General features: G+C 33.6%; 1 protein-coding gene across 4 annotated transcripts in view; it reads left to right on the top strand.

The window, feature by feature from the left end:
- Positions 1–451: 451 nt before the first annotated feature.
- Positions 452–21,201, top strand: part of LOC124365017 (aspartate--tRNA ligase, mitochondrial) — a 79,062-nt gene continuing 58,312 nt past the window's right edge. Inside the window, exons 1-4 of one of the 4 annotated variants that reach the window (XM_046820901.1) lie at positions 452–573; positions 11,165–11,248; positions 15,164–15,231; positions 20,042–20,230. In XM_046820901.1, the coding sequence (XP_046676857.1) occupies positions 11,191–11,248; positions 15,164–15,231; positions 20,042–20,230 (315 nt within the window). In that variant the 5' untranslated portion in view covers positions 452–573; positions 11,165–11,190. The other 3 variants (XM_046820900.1, XM_046820898.1, XM_046820897.1) reach the window with 3 other exon arrangements.

Genomic DNA, 21,201 nt, shown 5'->3' with positions numbered 1-21,201 from the left:
CTGTAATAAATCTTGCAAACTTGTCTCGTCGCGACCGAAAGAGAGCATCTCTCCAGATGATCAATTACTTACTGGGGATCCGTTACAAGATTTTCCTAATCCAGACCTAACCAGCTTTGATGCGAATATTTTTAACTCATAATTTAGATATGATTCAGAAAGTTTCCTAATTATAAACTTGGGCTTTGCGATCTACATACCCTGACACCCGGCCTACTCTACACGATAGCCGCACAACGATTCGACACTGAAATCCGCCCCTGCAGTTTGCCTGTCCTTGGCAGGAAATAGTATAGTATGTACCAATGTATTTTATATGGTAATTTTTCAACTTGGGGAGGAGCCTTAAGCCGGAGAGAAAAGTCCTTAGTGTGCCTCTAGGGTACAACGTAAACTTATGAACAAAAATTAATGCCACTATTTTCTTTAGTTTTAGCTGGGTGTTAATGATTCACTTCTTTAGGACAGGATATCTCCTTTTTATATAGTTAGATTTACAATTTATCCAGTGCAGCATCCTTGTTTAGCCGTTCAGCGTTCTCTCTGTTTTCTCTACCAGTATCACTGATAAGTGTTAGTTTTATCCTCATAACCTTAAATATTCGTTTTGGTTATATTACTGTTATTATTAATGCTAAGAACATTGATTTGTATAATTCATTATTACATGTATGCTGTTAGTTGGTTTTTACTCATTGGATAGTCTTTTTTACTCTAGTTAGGTTGTACCAGATTTCCCTAAGGAGTGAATAAAAAGGTACTTATTGAGGATTACTGTTTGGTAATGTTAACATTTCTTTGGAAATTTACTGGGTATTCACAATACCTTAAAAAATTTGGAACTGCCTTAAAACCAGGTATTCAAATGAATGTGGATAATACTAACCATTCTTTGTTTATTTTATTGTGTAGAATGTAAGAATAAACTAACCTAAACTGTGGCTATTGGCTATTAGAACCCTTAATGGTTGCAGTATAATAAGCATCCAACTCTTGAGTTATTGATAGTATCGAATCATCAGTATTCAGGAGCAAAGAATACTTGGTTCAACTGCTTATACCAAATTAAGTTGTATTTCAAATTACACTATAAAAAGTAATAGGCCTAACGTTAGGGTGAATAAAAACCAATCTAGGATATGTATTTATAATGGTAATTGTTAGAATAACGGCCGGAGCGGCAAAATACAAGTTTTGCGTTATTAACTTATTGGAATTGTCCTACAGAACAGAACAATATAAGGTTTGATGGAGTGTAAATGAGAACGAAGTTGTAAAACATAAAAAATGGAACAACTGTTCACACGCGGAGCAATATTTCTATGTTGTACAGCCACGTCATGCGTCACGTGACCTGTGACCGCGATTCAACCTCGTAATGACGTTTTCGGATGTGGCACCATCTTTGCAAACGTAAATTAAAAATAATACTGAAATGAGCAGAATTTTGACCCAACTGAACAATGTTTTTCTTAATTTCGAGCTACAAATAAATGAGTTGTTATCGGGTTGAGACAAGTGCCTCCGGCCAGTAAAAAACTTAAATCATGAAAACCCGTAATCTTATAAATAAAAATGAATGGGGAAATGTGTTGGTAAGCGCTAATCTCGATAACAGCTAGACCAATTCGGTTAATTCATTTTGTAAAATGTCCATTGAAATCCAAGGAAGGTTTTTATGAAGAAAAAGTTAAGAAAAGTTACCTGGAATATTTTGGAATTCAGAACAAATTTTAGTTTTTACGTTTCATTAATCAAATTAAACTGGCACTAAATAGCTGTTGACAGCTATAGTTCGACAAACTTTCTGAAATATCTGTTTATATTTAAATTTTATCAATAATAATTAAACAGTGCTTGATCGGTATAGTAAATAAAATAATATATAAATTAATATATAAATTTTACTCCAGATTGCGCCAGTGACAAATTAAAATCATCTAATGTATTAAATACTGTTATAAAACTAACCTTAATGAACAAAGTTATAAATGTTTTCACATGAGTTACTTTAAACTGGTGTGCTTCCTTGACATTATGATATTACATTTTAACAATGGCTTATGGAAAAACAGTGAAATGAATACTAACATGCCTCAACGATTCATTCTTTCCCTGGCTACAGTCCAAAAAACAGGTGTAACGCAAAACTTTAATTACGATTATTTTGTAATGTTTCATGAACTTAATAAGGATTTCCCCCGTATAACGAAAGTACATAAGAAGTAGGTAGGACTTCCTCCTAGGTTGTAATAGGCTTTTCAGTCCTACTTACGTGTCTATTTTCTTCATCAGGACAAGGCGAACTCAACTATGTCGATTTTGACCAAAATAGATTTCCAAGAACTAGATAATCGAACGTATATAGTATTTTGATCAAGGCAATACGGCAAGCTAAACTGTGACATAATAGGTAAGTGAATTTAAACGGTCTTAAGTAGGTACTTTTTAACTGAAGTAGGCATCTCGGTCCTACGTAAGTATATATATTTTTTCTTCATCAGCACAACAAGGCAAACTCTACTGGTACTGGAAATATCTTAGACCTGAAATATATGACAAGGACTGGAAATATACGCTTTTTGACTGAAGTAAGTTTCCGAAACCTGTGTGATCAGAGATTTGTGTTTTCTTGATCAGGATGACAAGGCAGATTCAGCTGTGACGTTATGTATATAATTAATTAGAACCATAAATGCTCCTACACGTGCCAAACATGATATAATATAACTCTGATGCTATTTACCATTTTTTTTTTCTTCTTCCTAAGGGAAAAGGACAGTTTGCCCCCACGCTTAGTCCTAAAAGGACCTTTGCACCTCCCTTACTTTAATTTTGTGCCCTCAAAGACCGAGGTTTTTGCAAAAACCAATCAGATTTAAGGGCTCCTGTTCTCTAATGTCCTTGGGGCTGAGGAGATATGCTCCCAGGTATCTTTTCCGAGTCTCTACGATGGCAGGATAATCTAACCAAATGTGCTCCGCTGAGTCCTCCTCCTCTCCACAGAGTCTACATTCGTTACTCTGACTAAGGCAGCCTACCTTCATAAGGTGCTTCCTTAGAGGGCCATGTCCTGTCAACATTCCTAATATCAGTCTTATATCCTCCTTATTCTGGTCTAGGAGAGCTGTCCACCCTTTAACGTAAGGAGAGATAAAAAATTTGGATAGTCTTAATCCTGAGGCTCTACTCCAATTATTGTGTCTTGTCCTCTTTTTCTAATCTTTGACCAGAGCTTTAATGTTGGAGAAAGCTATCCCACAACCTGGCTGAGGCCCTACCATTGTGGATTCTGCTCCCTTTTTGGCGAGGATGTCTGCTTTTTCATTCCCATGAATACCTTCATGACACGGTACCCAACCGAGTGTTACTCTGTTATTCATTGCCAGCTCTGCTAGAGCATTCCTGCATTCCCAGACCGCTTTCGAATCAAACGAACAGGTATCAAGTGCCTTCAGTGCAGCCTGACTATCAGAAAGTATTAGGTATGATAATCCTTTTGTCCTCATTTTTATGAGTCTTCTGGAACATGAGTCTATTGCCATGACCTCCGCCTGTAAAACCGTGGCATGTCTTCCTAGGGGCACAGCCATGTCAACTCCAGGTCCGTGTATTCCGTATCCTGCCCTAGAGTCAAGGCGTGAACCATCAGTGTAAAACTTCAGGACTCGTTTTGTAGGGTAGGCCTCCTTTTTAATCCATTTCTCCCTACTTCCGATAGAGACCATATATGGTTTGTCAAAGGAGTATTTCTTAACCATTGCATCTGACACTTTGGTTAGCATTTCAGCCTCAGGAAATGTTTGCAATATTTTCATATGGCCTTCTAAGGAGGTAGCATTTATTACCTTTGTTCCTAGAAGCTTCATTGCACTTATAGCGGCTGTTCTCATCACCTCCTGCCCCAGAGGAGCTTAACCCAGGACCGCTTCAATTGCTAGTGTTGGGCAGGAGCTCATCGCTCCCGTGATGCTTAAGCAAGCTAGCCTTTGATGAATCTGTAGTCTTTTAGCAGCTATTGTTTGTTCTAATTTCGGCCACCACACTAAGGCAGCATATGTGACCATTGGTTTTATTATGGTACCATAAACTTAAATAATATCTAAACTGATGTATGCCTACTTACGCTTTATAATTTTTATAGGACTCCCACCATATTACATCATAATTGCTTTTACTAAGTAATATAAGGACTTCAGTTCTAAAGATTGTGTGCAAAGCCGCGGGTAACAGCTAGTATATATATATATATATATATATATATATATATATATATATATATATATATATACAGGGTGTCCAAAAGTCCCGGGTCGGTTAAATATTTTTCAAAATATTTCAAATAGAGCTACAAAACCTTACATAAAGTTACTGGACATAAAAATCTATTTTATCACATATTCAGTGATCCGCTACTTCCTCAGGGGGGCGGCCCGCTAGGAGTCAGAAGAAAATCTTAAACGTAAGCATAGGTTGATATGCATATCAAATAAAAGGTCTTTATTAGTAGAGCACATAGCCGCAAACCCGACCTCAAACGGGTAACCGAGTCAAAAATGACAGCCGTTCAAAGATAGATTTTTATGTGTAAGGTTTTGTAGCTCTATTTGAAATATTTTGAAAAATATTTAACCGACCCGGGACTTTTTGGACACCCTGTATATATAAATGGACATTAATAGAGAACACTTTTGGTGCTGCTGCAGCCCGCGCTGATGTCAACAGAAGAAAAACATCCCTCGAGATAGTACCTATCAGTAAAATATCAAATTCTAAAGGGGTTGATCAGAAATATAAATTGAGGTGTAATGCATAGGCAATTATGTACAGTGTAAAAAACTTAATAAATCATGAATACCCCTAATATAAATGGACATTAATAGAGAACACTTACCTTTAGTGTGTTTCACAGAATGTGCAGAATGCCAAACTCCAACGAAATATAGCATTGTCTCACTGGCTTTAAATGCAACAACATGGTCACCAAACCAAAATATGTCTCTATGTCTAAGCGCGTTTTTCAAAAAGGAACCTGCCCGGGCTGATTTTTTTATATTACAACATTCAAAACTTTTTTTACTACTTTTACAAATTTTTGTCACAACGAAACGTCAAAGTCTCCCAGTTTAAAAACAATATGCGACCGCACAACGAACAAATTCACTCATTATTAAAAATTTCATGTTGTATTATAAAGGAAATAATCAGTCGGTCAAAACGTAAACTCTTAACATGCCCGAGAAAACATTCCGACACACACAATTCACTACGATTCGTCGAACTAGTGGATGGTTGATCCATGATTGTCACGCACTCACTCGATCCAACCTTCAGTACACGACATCTTGTGAAGCACTGACTTCTGCCCTGGAGCGCTAAGATAACAGATACGCTATCAGTCCCAGCCGCAGATAATATTTACAGATATCCAGACACAACATACAAACAGGACATTAAAAACAACTATTTATGAATATACCCCCTAAAACCATGTTATTTATCATTTGCACCCCTAAAACCATATATATTTTTGTTCAGGAGGATGAGCAGAATACGTTGATAACGTCAAATTCGCAATTTGCCAGGTCGGCCCTTAACGTTTTAATTTCCAATATAACAAACAAAACAGCATAAAATCAGTTAGTTTAAGAAATTTAAAATCAATAATTTGGCATGTACCCTGATTCGATTGTGGTGGTGGATGCTTACTATACTCCAGCTGAGTTTCATCCTTACTTCAAGTGCTTGCTCTCTGTATTTGTTCAATTTAGTAAAATATGACTTTTTACTGTTAGTTCTATCAACAGTAGGTGTAGTTATTATAAATAGATAGTAAATAATCACCTAATCTGTGACAGTGGCATGAATTTAATTTAAAGAGAATTAGTTTATCGTCAAGTGGCAAAACCTCTATAACTTGTACCATATTTCACGCTATGTAATTTTTGAAGGAGTAAGTTGTGTCCAATTTAGCTTCAATTAACGTAATTAGAATAAGAAAGAATCAAACTTTCTTTTAAAAACAGAATTTGTTAAATTGTCTGTAATTTTGCTTCTGTGGTCTCAATTATATATAAAGCAAATGGAGCAAGCTCATCAAATCATGTTGAAGACTAAAAATCCATCTGGTCTAAATTTAAGATAACTTTTAAATAATTTTTATAGATTCAAAATTTGTCAAAAATTACAAAGTTTTATTCCATCGTTAAAAAAAAAAAAAAACTGTTCCACAAGGTTTAAATTAGAAAAATTTCATGTCTGCTGGTCTTTATCAAATGTTATGCACATTTTTTACATTTGTTTTCTTGATTGTTGTTTACGTTTTATAGTTTTGTATTAATTTATATTTAAAACTTCCTGAAGACGGGGCTATTAAATCGCCTGAAATATAGAAGTGAGAAATCGTTCTTTTGTGTTCTTCTATTTAACACAGTGATTAGTTGGTATATATATTTAATTTCATTATTTCAATGGTAAAGCCACTTTTTACAGAGTTTAACAAATTAACAAAAAATACAGATACTAGCAATAACAATAATATTTATTGTATATTATTTGTCTTCTTGTGTTGTTGGAATTGATTATTTCAGCATACATTCCATAAATTATTTCTTGATACCCTCCACTTTATCATTGACAGGCAATGCAGAACAATATTTATATACATCACTATTTACAAATACAAGTGCATGAATTGTTTAAGTCTACGTTATTTTTGGGAAATGGCATATAGTATTTTCTAAATGGTTGTTATTGTGAAAAAAATAAATAATTCTTCCTTTATTCATGTATAATTATTTGTGTAAAGTGTTCTCTGTTTCTTTTTGTGAAAATATGGGAGGAAAAATCGTCCAGATATGTGAAAAATGACTATCCAAATGTAGAAAGAATTACTTGTTCAATTTTTGTATTATTACATATCTTGGAATATTTATAAATTTTAATTATTTGGTTATGTTTGGCCATACAAAATTTGCTACATAGTCCTGGAGAAAAAAAGAAAACCTTCCTCAAGATATTACTATCATACAATTTCATTCAAGATATGAATAATCCTCTACAATCCTAATGTCCTTCTGTCTATCTGTAAAGTATATTAATTTAATGTAATTTTTCTTCTACTTAAATATAATACAGTAGAGTGTTGGTAATTTGTGTATTGATAGTTCGAGCTTCAATGTAATTCGAGGTACTATGTGGTAAAAAAATATAGAGTACTTAACACTAGTAAACAGCTCCTTCAACTTACTAACGCTGTGTAAAAATTGTGAGGATTGGGCAGGCTGTTTAGTAGGGCGCATATTCATTACGTGACTATTTCCGTCCCTCATTCCCTCTCTCGCTCCACCAAGGCCGGTCAAGACTGATGAATTCTGACCGTGTCATAAAATAACAAAATGTCAATTTGAGAAGTATTACTGTGAGATGGCACTACAATCTTACAGTTACAGAGCGTTTTACGAGCGTTTTTGTTTATCGTTTAAGGTTCAATTCATGCAATAGAAGTGATTTGTTTTTGTTTTTATTTCCTAGTTTTTAATATACAATACAGTTATGAGTTCTAAAAGTAAGAGAGATGTTTGTTCCGTTAAAAACAAATGTTGGAAGCTTTTGGGAAGATTAGATGAAGACAAAACGTTGAAAAAGTTATCCACTTAATATGGCGTCGGTGAAATAACAGTAGGTGAGTGCCACAGGAACCGTGGTAAAATTGAAAAGTTAGTCTCAAATAAGTTTTCTAATGAAAGAAAATCAATGAAAAATCACAATTTGTACAAATTAGTGATGCCCTGTTTTTATGATTTTGTGTATTAAGAAGCAGAGGTGTTCCAATATCAGGCCATAATTAGCAACAGGCCATATATGTATTTTCGCAATTAACTGAAGGAAGGCGAAGATTTCACAGCAAGTGTGAGATGGTTAGATCGCTAGAAAAAACGGTATTGTGTGAGATAAATTCAAATTTGTGGAGAGAAACTTTTGGCTAATTCAGATACAAGTTGTACAATTTAGTAAAAAATCAAATATTTTATAAAATAAAAAATTAACACCTGATCTGATCTACAATTGTGATGAAACGGGTTTCAATTTTAAACCTTAACCATCAAAACACTTTCTTCACAGGAGGAAACATCTGCTCCAGGACATAAAAAAAATATAAAAGACTGACTTCTTGCTGCTTCATATGCAACGGGAAACCATAAATTGAAGCTGGTTGTGATAGAGAAGGCTGCTAAGCTTCGTGCTCCCTGAAACTAAAAGGTTTTATAGAGAGAAACAATTTGCCTTGTAAAGTAATCTCAATCTTAGATAATGCGTGCTCGCACCCGGGTGAAGAGGAACTGTAGTGTGATGAAATATGAGCAATTTTTTACCACCAAGTGTTACCAGCCTGATTCAGCTAATGGATCAAAGCGTACTGGAGCGTTTGAAGAAAATACAGGCAATGACTGTTACAGTTTATTTGTTAAACAATCAAAGGTGAAAGAACTGTTAGAGATTTTATTAAGGAAAGTTCCAGTGCAATATGTCATTTATTGGATCGCTCAAGCATGGGATGAAATAAAATCTTAAGACAATAAAATATTCATGGAATAAAATTGGATTGAGTGAGACTGAGAACTACGATGAAAAAGATGAGATACCTTTGATTACTTTTATTTCTTTCAACCGTTTTCCATTACATAAACTTGATACAATATTGTGCAATATATAAACTATATATAAAGTATGCAGTATATAAAAATAGAACAGGTTCAAACTTAACAACAATAAATTGAATTCATGTGCAACAAAGTAATCCATAATAACCAAAAGAGCAGCTAAAGTGCATATATTTATTAACAGCAATAAAAATTTTAAATAACAAACATGTAGGTATTGAGATGATATAATTTAGTCAAAAGTACTTAATGCAAAAACTAGTTAAAATAAGTGTAATAAATTAATTAATGAACAGCAAAAGTATTCTAAGATTAAAAATGATAATAAAATTGGGATCTGCAAGAGCAATAATTTATTTTCCCGATCAGGTTTTCTTGATTCATCGCAATGCTGTTTGCCTTCTTTGACTCAATTATTTCAACACAATTATCTGTGACAGTGATTCAATTTTCGAATGAAGTCATCTGGGTGATTAGTTTATCAAACTTTCTGAGTTAACTGCCAAAACTGATAAACTTGGCAGTTAACTCACACATCTTGTCTGTAAGAGTTTTCAGTTGAGAAAGACTTGTAGCATGGATATATTGGTTAACACAGTCACCACGTGGGCAAAACCATTTAATGTTTACATCACCGGAAAGGTGATCATATTCAACTTGGAGATCTTTGCACAGTCTTTGTGAAACCACCTTTTACAGTCAATGTCACCTTGGACTTCATGTTGCTAATCTTTAACCTCTTTGAAGCTTACACCATATAGATTTGGCACACTCAAATTTATGTTATTTGGGATGTATTATAATCTTATGCCTTTATACATTAAGTAAATGTTTCTATGGAGTATTTCAGATATGTATAAACAATTTGAGATTGAAGCATATAACAAATCTAGCCTAGTAAAATTGGAGGTAGTAATTCCAATATTTGTTGTGTGAATGTTTTACGAAAATGTCCAATGAAACTTTTGCGACCCTCTATTCATAATGCATTGTTTGGATACCAATGTAATATATAATAATGATTTTTACAAGTATTTGTCCATCGTAATCAAAAAGTTGATATTTATACTTCAATCTTGATTACAACTCAACCTCCAAATGATCACACTGATGTTACAGTAGTCTGCACATTTATAATACAATACTTAACTCACTTGATAGTATTTAAATATAATATTCATTCTGTGACTTGCCAATTTCAACACTTAATCAAATTCAGATAACACTCATTTAAAATTAATTCATTAATTTCACAACTTTCTTCAAGTAATGTTTAAACAGGTGATTAACTTTAATTAACATGTTATAAAGAATCTTCCTGGTTGTAAGAAAGGAAACCAAACTGATATTACAGAGTGGATGAATAATGGTGAACAGTTTGAGTTGACAGACAATGCAATTGTTCAGATGGTCACTGCTATGACAGTCGACAATAGTAACAAAGAAATTGTACAAGAGACTGTTTCGGCAATGTCTCACAGTGAAGTCTACGCGGCACTAGATACTGCTGATACTGCTGTACTCTACATAGAACAACAAGCAGAAGCAACTGCAACTGACACTATTTTTCTTTGATGTTGGCGGGATATCGCTGCTCGCAAGTGTTGTAATGTGGTGAAAGAAAACACTATTAGCAGTTTGTTTTTTAAGTAAAACTTGTCTGCTGTTCATAAAATTAGATTGTATTTTCTGTTTTATACTTTAATTTTACTTTAATAAAATGTAATTGTTCTTTACCTAACAAAAAAAATTGATTTTAATTAAAAACCCCATTTCTCCTGATGCTCTATGTAATTTTGAGTTTTTGATCATTCTAGGTAGGCTCAGTCCACCTACCTTAAAAGACACTACTGTATTGTCTTTGTTATGTACTGTATTGTTTTCTATTAGGAATTAATTCAAAATATCCCAAATAACTTTCATATATTCTACTTATTGAACTAAAGTTAAAATTTTGATCTTCAAAATTATGAGGAGTTCTCTGCATTTGGTAAAAGAGTTGCTTATCTTGCTCATTTATTCTTCTTTTTGTCAAAGGAAGCAATATCGTGACAGCCTTTGTCTTTTTATGAGAATATATGTTTACATAAATATATGCAACATAAGTCATTTACTGTAATATTAGTAGACGGACACTATTTACTTTTATTTTATTGCCACTATAAATGCAAATTGTATAACAATACAAATGAATTTATATAAATAAACTAATATGTAGTTAATATAAACCAATATTTAAAAGCTTATTATATCTAGATGTAATGTTTATAGTTGTTGTTCCATTAAATATATTTTGTACAAATTCATACAGTACAAAAACAATGATATCTTTCTTTCAGCTGTTCTTTGCAAAATGTGATAAGTAGACTAACATATGTTCTTTACCTACAGCTACTTCACCATTTTATTGGTTCTATTTTTGTTCTTTGTCAGTTATTTTACTTTTTTAGGTGTTCTAATTTTAAATATTAAATAAATATTTTTACTAATATTTGTTTCAGTCTTTGATAATACCCGTATTGTAACAATGATGGCATACCCTAGAGGACCTGGAGGGCCTCCAACAAGAAGATCATATCATGATGGTGAGTGTGAATCAGGTTAAAAATGTTATTAAAACTATATTACAAAATGCAACCTAACAATCATCATAATTACTATTTTTGAATAAATAAATTTAAAAAATGACTAAATGTTTGTTGTTGTTAGTTAGTTCATTGTAAAGCCCACGACAATTTATGTGTTATTATTAGCATTGTCACAGTAACTATATTTCTTGGAGATAGTAGTTACTTATAAGTAACTGTGACCTGAATACTCTCAATTTATTTAGTGTGAGTTTATTTTTAATGCAGATGACAGATCTATATATATATATACTATATAAACACAAAAATTTGGAGGATTTAGAAATCATAGCAAATATACAAATTAATAATATAGTGCAATACTTTAATGAAAACTTTTTAACAGTAAATGCAAATAAATCAACAGCTGTAAATTTTACTTCAAATAAAATATCTTCCTTTGAAATTCAAATACCATTTGACGTTTTAGTAATACCAATATATGATTCTACAAAATTTCTTGGATTGATCATCGACAAAAATTTAAATTGGAATGACCATATAACTACTCTCTGTTTAAAGTTATAGAAAGCAATATTTATGATGAGAAAACTGTCTGATTTTTGCAACAAAAAAGCTCTTAAAATGGTATATTATGCATTTTTTTACTCTCAATTAGTTTATGGTATTGAAATATGGGGAAATACATTTAAAAAGAACATTAATAAAATTGTATTAATAAAAAAAAGCAGTACGTTATATTTCTGGTATTGGCTATAAGGATTCATGTAAACAAAAATTTCAAGAACTTCATATTATGACAGTCCCTTGTTTAGATGTGTATAAACTGTTGTTTTATATGGCTACGTCAAACAACCTAACATATAAAAACATCCACCAATATAATGAATGCAAGGGGCGCAAACAATATTGTAACAAAAAAACTGATTTCCAAACAATATTCATTAGCAACATTATCTCTTAGACCAAAATTATGGAACACACTGCCAAATGGATTAATATCACTGCCATTTGGTATTTTCAAAAGACAAATTGGATTTTTCCTTTTGGAACACCCATTTTATGAAGTGGATGAGTTTTTTGGGGTTAGTCATGAATTAAATAATTACAACATTGCTGCAGGCCATTATTGTCAATCGGTCTTTGCTTTTGTTGTATCCCTTTGCGTCTTTTTCAGTTTTGAGGCCAAAGTTTTGCTCGGCAACATTCTGTAAAACAGACCTGTCTCATCGGCGTTATATATTTGATTTGCCGTTAAATTTTCTTCTTTAACAAAATCCAAAATCTTGTTTTTATAGTCATCAGCAGTGCTGTTGTCCCCAGATAGACTTTCTCCTGTGATAGATAGTTGGCGAATACCATACCGTTTTTTCCACCTATCCAACCATCCTTGACTCGCAGTAAAATTTGGTTCACAATCAGGCAACTGTTTATCTCAGCTTGATTGCCTTTTCTTGAATGATAGGCCCAGACCCTGGCAAACCACGTTCCCTTTCCGCACAAAACCAAACATACAAAGCGTCCTCAAGAGTCTCGTTTTTAGCTTTCTTAGCTTTGCACCGATTGCCCAAACTGTCTTTTGTTATCATCTTGAAACAAAATTCTTCGATTTTTGTCCTATTTTTTTTCCATCCGATACTGTAGATGTACCGTCACCATAAGATGCTGCAATTGTTTTTAAAGATTCGCCTTTATCAATCCTACCTAATACCTCTAGTCTCTTTTCCATTGTCACTACAACATTTTTACGTTTTGTTGCCATCGCGTAGATAAAAACAAACGCACAACACAAATGAAGCACACTATCTGAAGCACGATTGCAGAACAGAAGCAAACAATACAGTACACTACACACACAACACGGGCACAAGCGAGCGGAGCGAAGTAGGAAAGGTACTGAGGGGCCAGGTGTGGCGGTAGCGTGGGAGAGGATTTAGGGAAATACGCGTCTGTTATTGTTTCCGAGAATCCGGGACAATGACCGCCACTCGGCCGCCGTGTGCCATGAGTCACACACTCACTGTCGTACAGTCCCATCAAATGCTGATACAACATCGATTCACGGATACTATACCACTCAAAAATATTACGTTTTTATTATTGAAATGTTTGTCTGATTTTTTATTTTTTTTATTGAAAATCGGTCCGGGTTAGCCGGGCTTCCGGGTTAACGGGGGCCGACTTATCGGGGTTGTACTGTATTAGGAAATTCTTTTATCTGTGTTGTAATTAGTTTTTAATTAATCAATTTGTTTTAATTGATTTTATTTATTTAATATATTACTTCTTTTAAAGATCTGGATGAACTGGAGGATTGCATCGCTCTTAAAATTGAAATGTACAATATTGTGAGACAACCGTTTGTGTCTATTTTGAAGGTCACGGCTCTTGTTCGATCGACAAAATAGCGGGCGGGCCGGACGTTCATAGTCTCCCGCAGAGCCAACGACGTCTACTGACGCGCGCGCTCAGTCTGCCTGTAGTCTTCCGTGAGGTTAGATGTTTATTCGCCCTTCCATTTTCGATCCGCGTATTTATCTTTTCAATTTTGATGTTAATCAATATTTTTGATCAATGTGCAGTGTAGTTTATGTATTATTATCGTGATGTAGGGCTTTATTGTCAAGTTTTTTTTTTTAGTTCATTGCTTTTATTTAATTTGTATATATATATATATAAATTTTTACTATATTATTCTTTATATTTTCTCTAAATACAAATTACTATATGCTTGTTTTTTGTAAAGTATAAGAATAATTGTGTTCAACTATTGTTAATTTTATATATGAACACATAGAATGTCAAAATTATATTTTTTCAGTGAAATTATGATTTTACCATTTTTTCGCTGTAAATTAACAATAAAGAGTGAAAAAAAATATTTTGTCATTTTTTTACCTCTTATGTTATAAGAATTATAAAAAAAAATTGGTTTTGGTATGTGGGAATTTTTTTAATTTTTAAGGTGTATGGCTCTTAGGAGTAGTTTTGGTTATTTATTTGTGGCTCGCTAAGGGTTATAAACTGGTGTGTATGAAATACATAAGTCAGTCTATTTTTATAACATAAATGTAGCTTTTTCAATATAAATGATATGATACTAAATATTGAATTATATTCCAATACACAATTCATCACTATTATTATTCAAAATCTGATTACTTTAATAAAGTCAACATTGTAACATAAAAAATCCGAATAGACATTTTAAGTAGTACGTTAAAACAATTCTAAGTTATTTTGTGTCTAAACTTTCAAATAACTTCATTCAAATTTCTAAAGTATGAAATCCTTATCTTCTTTTAAGCCTGTGTTAAGAGCTGTCTGATTGGAAGATATTTTATTTAGTGATTGAGGTTTTAGATTACAAATGTGAAAAAATTTGATCATGAAATAGTTATTTTTTAAATCTAATGTAATGGCATTTACTATATTCTAGCATTTAGTGACAGAAAACTGCTATTGTTTCACTATGTAAAACTGAAATTCCAAAAACTATTTTCTGTTGTGTTTGTACAGACGATTGAGTACATCATCATCATCATCATCTGACGTTTCCGTTATCACGGGTCGTCGTACACAGCCTCCTCCACTTTTGTCTGTCATTCCAGGTCTCCTCTTCCTCCACCTGCATTTTCTGTAGTCCCCTTCTCTCTATGTCTTTCCACACTTGGTCCTCCCATCTTCCTCTCGGTCTTCCTCTTGGTCTTCTTCCTCTTTCCTCCTTCTATCCACTAAATATGTGTCCAAGATTCAGCAATAATAAAAGTATAACACATAAAATAGATGTGATTTGAAGAAAACCTTTAATGCATTCATTAATCAACTGAAATCTTGTTATTTAACATGTTTATTTATATTTTATATAAAAAGATAAGATGGTTAAATATAAAACAAGTTTTGACTTTTCAGATTACAACTATGAATATGACTGTCAGAGAGGTCCTATGCAACAACCTTTCATGCCCGGGAGGTGGCCGGTAGGTTTTCATGACTATGCAAAATAGTTAACAATAGGCTAGCATTTGTTTTGTTTACCAACTTCACTTGCGTTTTTATCCCAGAACTCAAAAATAAATAGAAGTGATGTATTTTTTTTAAGCAGTAGACGTAATTGTCATGATATCTTAAAATATCAAAGCAGAAAAATGTTAACAATATTGTATCAATAATATCAGATTTTTAGACACATTTAGTTAAATTAAAATTCATTAACTTTGTAATATCCTAGAATATTAATGAAATGTTTCTCATGTAAATGTATTTTTTTACTTCTAAGTTTGAACCTTAAAGTGCTATCGTCACACTGTGCGATGTGCTTGTACCATTTTAAAGAGCTAGCATTGCACTTTGATATCTTTTTTACTCTGCCAGTCAACATGACAATCTTTCTAAATGAAAAATGGCAAGTATTTGGTTTATCTTTACCTTTTAGAGCATGTGTTTTTGAAAAACAATTGTATAATACATGCACTCAGTGGCGTAGCGAAGGGGGGGTCCAGGGGGTCCGGACCCCCCCCCAAAATTTTAAGACATATTAAAAAATAAAGCATGGAACTGGATAAAAAGGGAGAATTATCATTACTCTTGTCTACAAACATTAAATTGATTGATTTAATTGATTAAAGTGACCGTTGTTAAAAATATAATTGTCCTTTTCGTTTAAATCAAAGTATCAAACGATACTTTTGGGATCGGCCTTTCGGATAGTGTAGTGTAATCACGTTATTTCTATAGGGCGCGGTCACGTGACGTCGCAAAGTAACCTGAACCGTAACACGGCGAACAGTTTAAATTAGCGACCTCTTCGTTCAAATTCGTCTTGGGGACGTTTAATGACTGCTTAGAATTAAGTTACGACGTTGATTTTAGGTGTGATTAAACTGTAGACGTGTATATAATTATGAAAAAATATAAAAAATCAATTTCGGTCGGAAAATACACTTAAAAAACTCTAATGATCAGAACTTGCAACTTATTTGGACTTCAGTGATTGAGGTAAACGTGGTGTTTTTCGATTGAGTTAGAACGACGATTTTTGTTATCATTAAACTGTACACTGTACCTATATAATTATCGAGAAAAAAATCACTTCCGGTCGGTAAATACCGAAGAAAAGCTCTCTACAGATTCAAGTATTGACGATTTTGGATTTCACTGGTTGAGTGGTTGAGGTAAAAAGTGGTACTTAGAATTATGTTAGGACGTTGATTTTTAGATATTAATTCAACGCCGACTAATACATATATAACTATTGAGAAAAAAAAACAATAAAAACTCCGGTCGGTAAATACCGAAGAAAAGCTCTCTACAGATTCAAGTATTGACGATTTTGGATTTCACTGGTTGAGTGATTGAGGTAAAAGTGGTACTTAGAATTATGTTAGGACGTTTGTTTTAGATATTAATTCAACGCCGTCTAATATATATATATAATTATCGAGAAAAAAACAATAAAACACACTTCCGGTCGGAAAATACCGAGGAAAAAGCTCTCTATAGATTCAAGTTTTGACGATTTTGGATTTCACTGGTTGAGTCGTTGAGATAAAAGTGGTACTTAGAATTATGTTAGGACGTTGATTTTAGATATTAATTCAACGCCGACTAATACATATATAACTATTGAGAAAAAAACAATAAAAAACACTTCCGGTTGCTGAAAATCTGAAGAGAGCTTTTCTTCGGTAATTTACCGACCGGAAGTGATTTTTTTCTCGATAATTATATAGGTAGTCGAGTACAGTTTAATGATAACAAAAAATCGTCGTCCTAACTCAATACCATGTTTACCTCAATAACTGAAGTCCGAAGTAGTAGTGGTTCTAATCATTAGAGTTTTTCAGGTGTATTTTGTTTCCGACCGAAAAGTGATTTTTTGATTTTTTTCTGATAATTAGGCCTATATACTCGTCTACAGTGTAATGATACAAAAAATCGTTATTATAACTCATTCATAAATACCTCAATCAGTGAAATCCAAAGTAGCCGAACTTCTAATCAGTAGAGTTTTTCCGGTGCATTTTCCGACCGTTAGTTTGATCTGTAAACCGAGCAACGCTTGAAAAGAGCCCTCCTTTTCTAAAGGGTTTTCGGCCGTCAGTGGCCCAATGTCCCCGAAGGGGTATTTCATTTTTCTCCATAGAATGTAGTTGAACACTTGAGTGAAGCTCTGTTTGTTCTTTTTCTTTCTTATCCAGTGAATCCAACATCACTTTGGTGGCTTCTACTACTCGGCCAGAATCAAACTTCGTAAAGTTTCTGTAGCTATACAGGAAAATTTTGTGGTACTAGAGTTGCTGTGAGAGTTGAATTTGCCTATTACATCTTTCCACTTTCTATAAGGCGTACTTACTAAAGCTCCAGTATTTACCTTTTATCAGTGAACTCATTGGCAAATAACACACAAAACGTCCCCCGGATCCCCCGGTTTCGGACCCCCCCCCCCCCCGAACCAAATTTCTGGCTACGCTACTGCATGCACTTTTGCATTTCAAATGTATTTTTTTTTAAACCATGTCATATGCTTGAAAATAGGCTAGCACTGTAAAATAATGAAGATAGCACTTGGAGGGTTAAATTAATGCTAAAAAGTATTATTTTTTAAGTAAGACAAAATTGTTTGTATCAAAAGTATGTTTTGTTTGTTCAGATAGGTTTTGTATTTTAACCTATTTTAACTATAATGTTCAGCATTATAGTTTTATATTTGGAAACTGAATAGTTTTCTAAAGACTGGTTTTCAATTGAGAGTTTTTACAAAATAGAATCAAATGTGGAACTCATGAAATATGGAACAATTATTTGAACAGATCATTATTTGCAATAGAAACTGTCTAATAAATAATCAAAAAACACGTTACTAAAGACATAGGTTTGTTGAGGTTGTGTAACACCAAACAAAATAACATAGGGCTTGGACAGAGCTAAATATTATGTATGTAGGTAAACAAATAAACTATGCTCTTCAGAAGGAACAAAATATATGAAGGGCAAACTGGCGGGACTAGGCTATATCAAAATAACCAAATAAGGGTTAGGAGAGAAAAAGGGTATCTATGGGATACATCAGAGAGGTTGTTAAGTGCCTCTAGAACTTAATTTTAACATTTTCATCTTAACCTAAACTAATTTGAAAAATACTATTATTAAAGGCTATAGACTTGTTGCTGATTTTCTGAGAAACAGCATCTAAAAGGAAGTTGCTATTTACTGCAATCTCATCACTCCAATCACTAATTGAGGTAGACCAGTGGTTGCTGAACTGGCCATACTGCAGTCTGGAAAAGGCTATGAATTTTAAACTTTGAAAATTTAAATTAATTGTATGGAAATTACATTATTTTGAACATTGTAGTAGATCAAAACATTTTGATTATGCTCTCCTTTCTATTCTCCATGAATAGGTGAAAACAGATGACTATAGCTATGACTGCAACTGTACAGAATAGGTGCTAAGCAAACTTTAATATTTTGACTGTGACTTACACTATGTTGACTTGCCGGTTCCAAGGGAGGACGGCTGCTATTTTACAGGCCACCAATTTCACCAATTTTGTAGAATAGATCTTGAACACAGCTCAGTCAGAAAACCTTAGAAAGTCTGTAGATCCACCACTTGAACCACAGACAGTTCTTCTGCTGAAGGGAAGGGAAGAACTCTTTTTAGAGGCAATATTTGAAATTGTCACAACCAATGAGAATAATTGAAAGCGGGGTACGGCACAACACTGGGAAACTCTGCACAACACTGGCAAAATGGGAGAGTAAACTTATGACATGTTCAAAGAAAAAGTTCTGGACTGAGTGATTATAGCGGGCAAAAAGTTTTTTTTAATACTTCATGATTCAAAAGTAGTGTGACATGTACAGCCAATGAAACATGAGCAAATCATATAGTTTCAACATCATGACACTTATCTTTCAATATTAAAATGTTCAATATTTATTATATATATATAATAAATAACAACGCCGCCTACCGCATCAGAATACGACAATCCAGTCAGAAATGGCAGCGCATAATGTAATTCACAATGTGTACCTAAAACAACTCGCCATTTCTGATTGGATAAACCTTTTGAGATGCGGTTTGCGGCATTCAACTCTAATAACCAAGCTCTTTCAAATGAGGTATCACTCGACCTATGCTTTAATTTATGATTTCCATGTTTTCCTCTGTGGGCCGTCCCCCCATGGTTGGCATGTCATGGTAATAGCAAGGAAAAATAGTTTACATAGCCATATGACACTGTGCAAAGTTTATAGATGTTATCTGCTATGGTTTGTGAAATATTAAGCCGTACCCAGACTTTTCAAACACCTTGTATATATATAATTTTGCTTTTCATTTATTTACTAACTACGTAAAATCAACTGTGGGCATGACTATTTAAGTACATTATATAATAATATTTCAAGACTTATAGGCATTGGTATATATCTGATGGATTTTTGCGTTATGTTTGTATCAGATGCCGTAATATAAAATTGTGAATTAATAACAAGTATGGACATGTTATTTTAATTTTGTTTACAACTCTAGTCTATTATAAATGTAGAGTAGTAGTATAGAGTTAATATCAAAATATTTATACAATCACCTTAATTTTGGGCCTTTTCGGAGTGCTAATATTAAAGGTTGAGAATGTCACTGAGTCAAGTTATATATCTGTCAGATGGGAGGACAGTTCTGGTAACACAGCATAAATCTGGCTTGATGAGGCCGTAGTAGCCATATCCTCAACTGTCTCTTCTGCTGCACTCTCATATAGTTTGTGTATTGTGTAGCAGGGTCCTGTCCATCCTGCCATGAACATTGATGTGGAGAAACCGGTAGATGCTAACTGCGGAGAGCTGAGATTGAGGGATAGAGGTATCACTGTTCACATGACTGGCCGTGTTCAGTACCAACGCCTCAATCGGTTCATCTGTCTCAGAGACTCCCATGGCACCACACAGTTGGTTGCATTGGAAGAGGTCGGTACATTTGATACTGTTTTTGCATCTTAAAGAGGGGTCAAGAATTGGGATTGTAAAATTATTGCATTACGGTCAGGTCATTAGTTGTTAGTCATTAATGATTAGTTATCAAGGAAAAGCAAGATAAACTAAATCTTGATTTGTATTCTACTGTCTGTTATAGCATAACTTCACTCATAATAACTAATCAACCCCTTGAAGTTTTATTGGTTAATCCCTATTTGGCTATAAAAAGTCAATAGTGAAGGAAATTCACTGTATCCTCAGTAAAGCAGTAGTGTAAGATCTGAGGGCCAACTCGTACTTTATAAGCACACAACCTTGTTTTATTATTGATAGAGGGATTATGTTTAAGAAAAAAAATGATCATCAACTTAATTTTGGTAGAGGTTGAAATGGCAGGGTATTAACCCTTTGAGTGCCGGAGCATCGCTATTTGCGATCCTGCATTATATGCAAGAAATGCCAGAATCGCTGTTAGCGACTTCTGCAGTAACGCTTATATTTTATATAGTATTTATCTAAATTGGCTTAATGACTATACATACATATTCCAAAGGCTTCAACGTAACTTTTGATGAAGGTTTTGGGTGGATTCTGATTTTTACAGCGGTTGTAAAGAGAGCGCGTCCTAGTCGAGTTTAGAATCGAGAGCGACACGGACGAGCCGTCACATGTTTTGTTTGCGCTGGTGTTTATTTCACAAATTATTATAAATATTGAAAGTTTTTAAGTTTTAATGGGTTTGTATTGTTAGTATCTTCATATTATTTTGTTTGTTTATGTTCTAGTCTGTGTGTAAGTAGAACAATGACTTGACCGTGAGTTACGGTGATCGTAAGCAGCTTGTACTTTACTAAATACATTTGTGTAGTGTTTATGTTTTTTGTGTTTGTTCAGTGATTTTTATAAACAATGAGTCGTAAAAACATTGCTGTATATGAAGACCTAGTATTGCAGGCATTAGA

Source organism: Homalodisca vitripennis, chromosome 6, assembly GCF_021130785.1.
Source record: "Homalodisca vitripennis isolate AUS2020 chromosome 6, UT_GWSS_2.1, whole genome shotgun sequence".
In the NCBI taxonomy this organism is placed as follows: domain Eukaryota; kingdom Metazoa; phylum Arthropoda; class Insecta; order Hemiptera; family Cicadellidae; genus Homalodisca; species Homalodisca vitripennis.
Note: the sequence above shows the minus strand (reverse complement) of the source record. Positions and strands in the feature narration are given on the sequence as shown.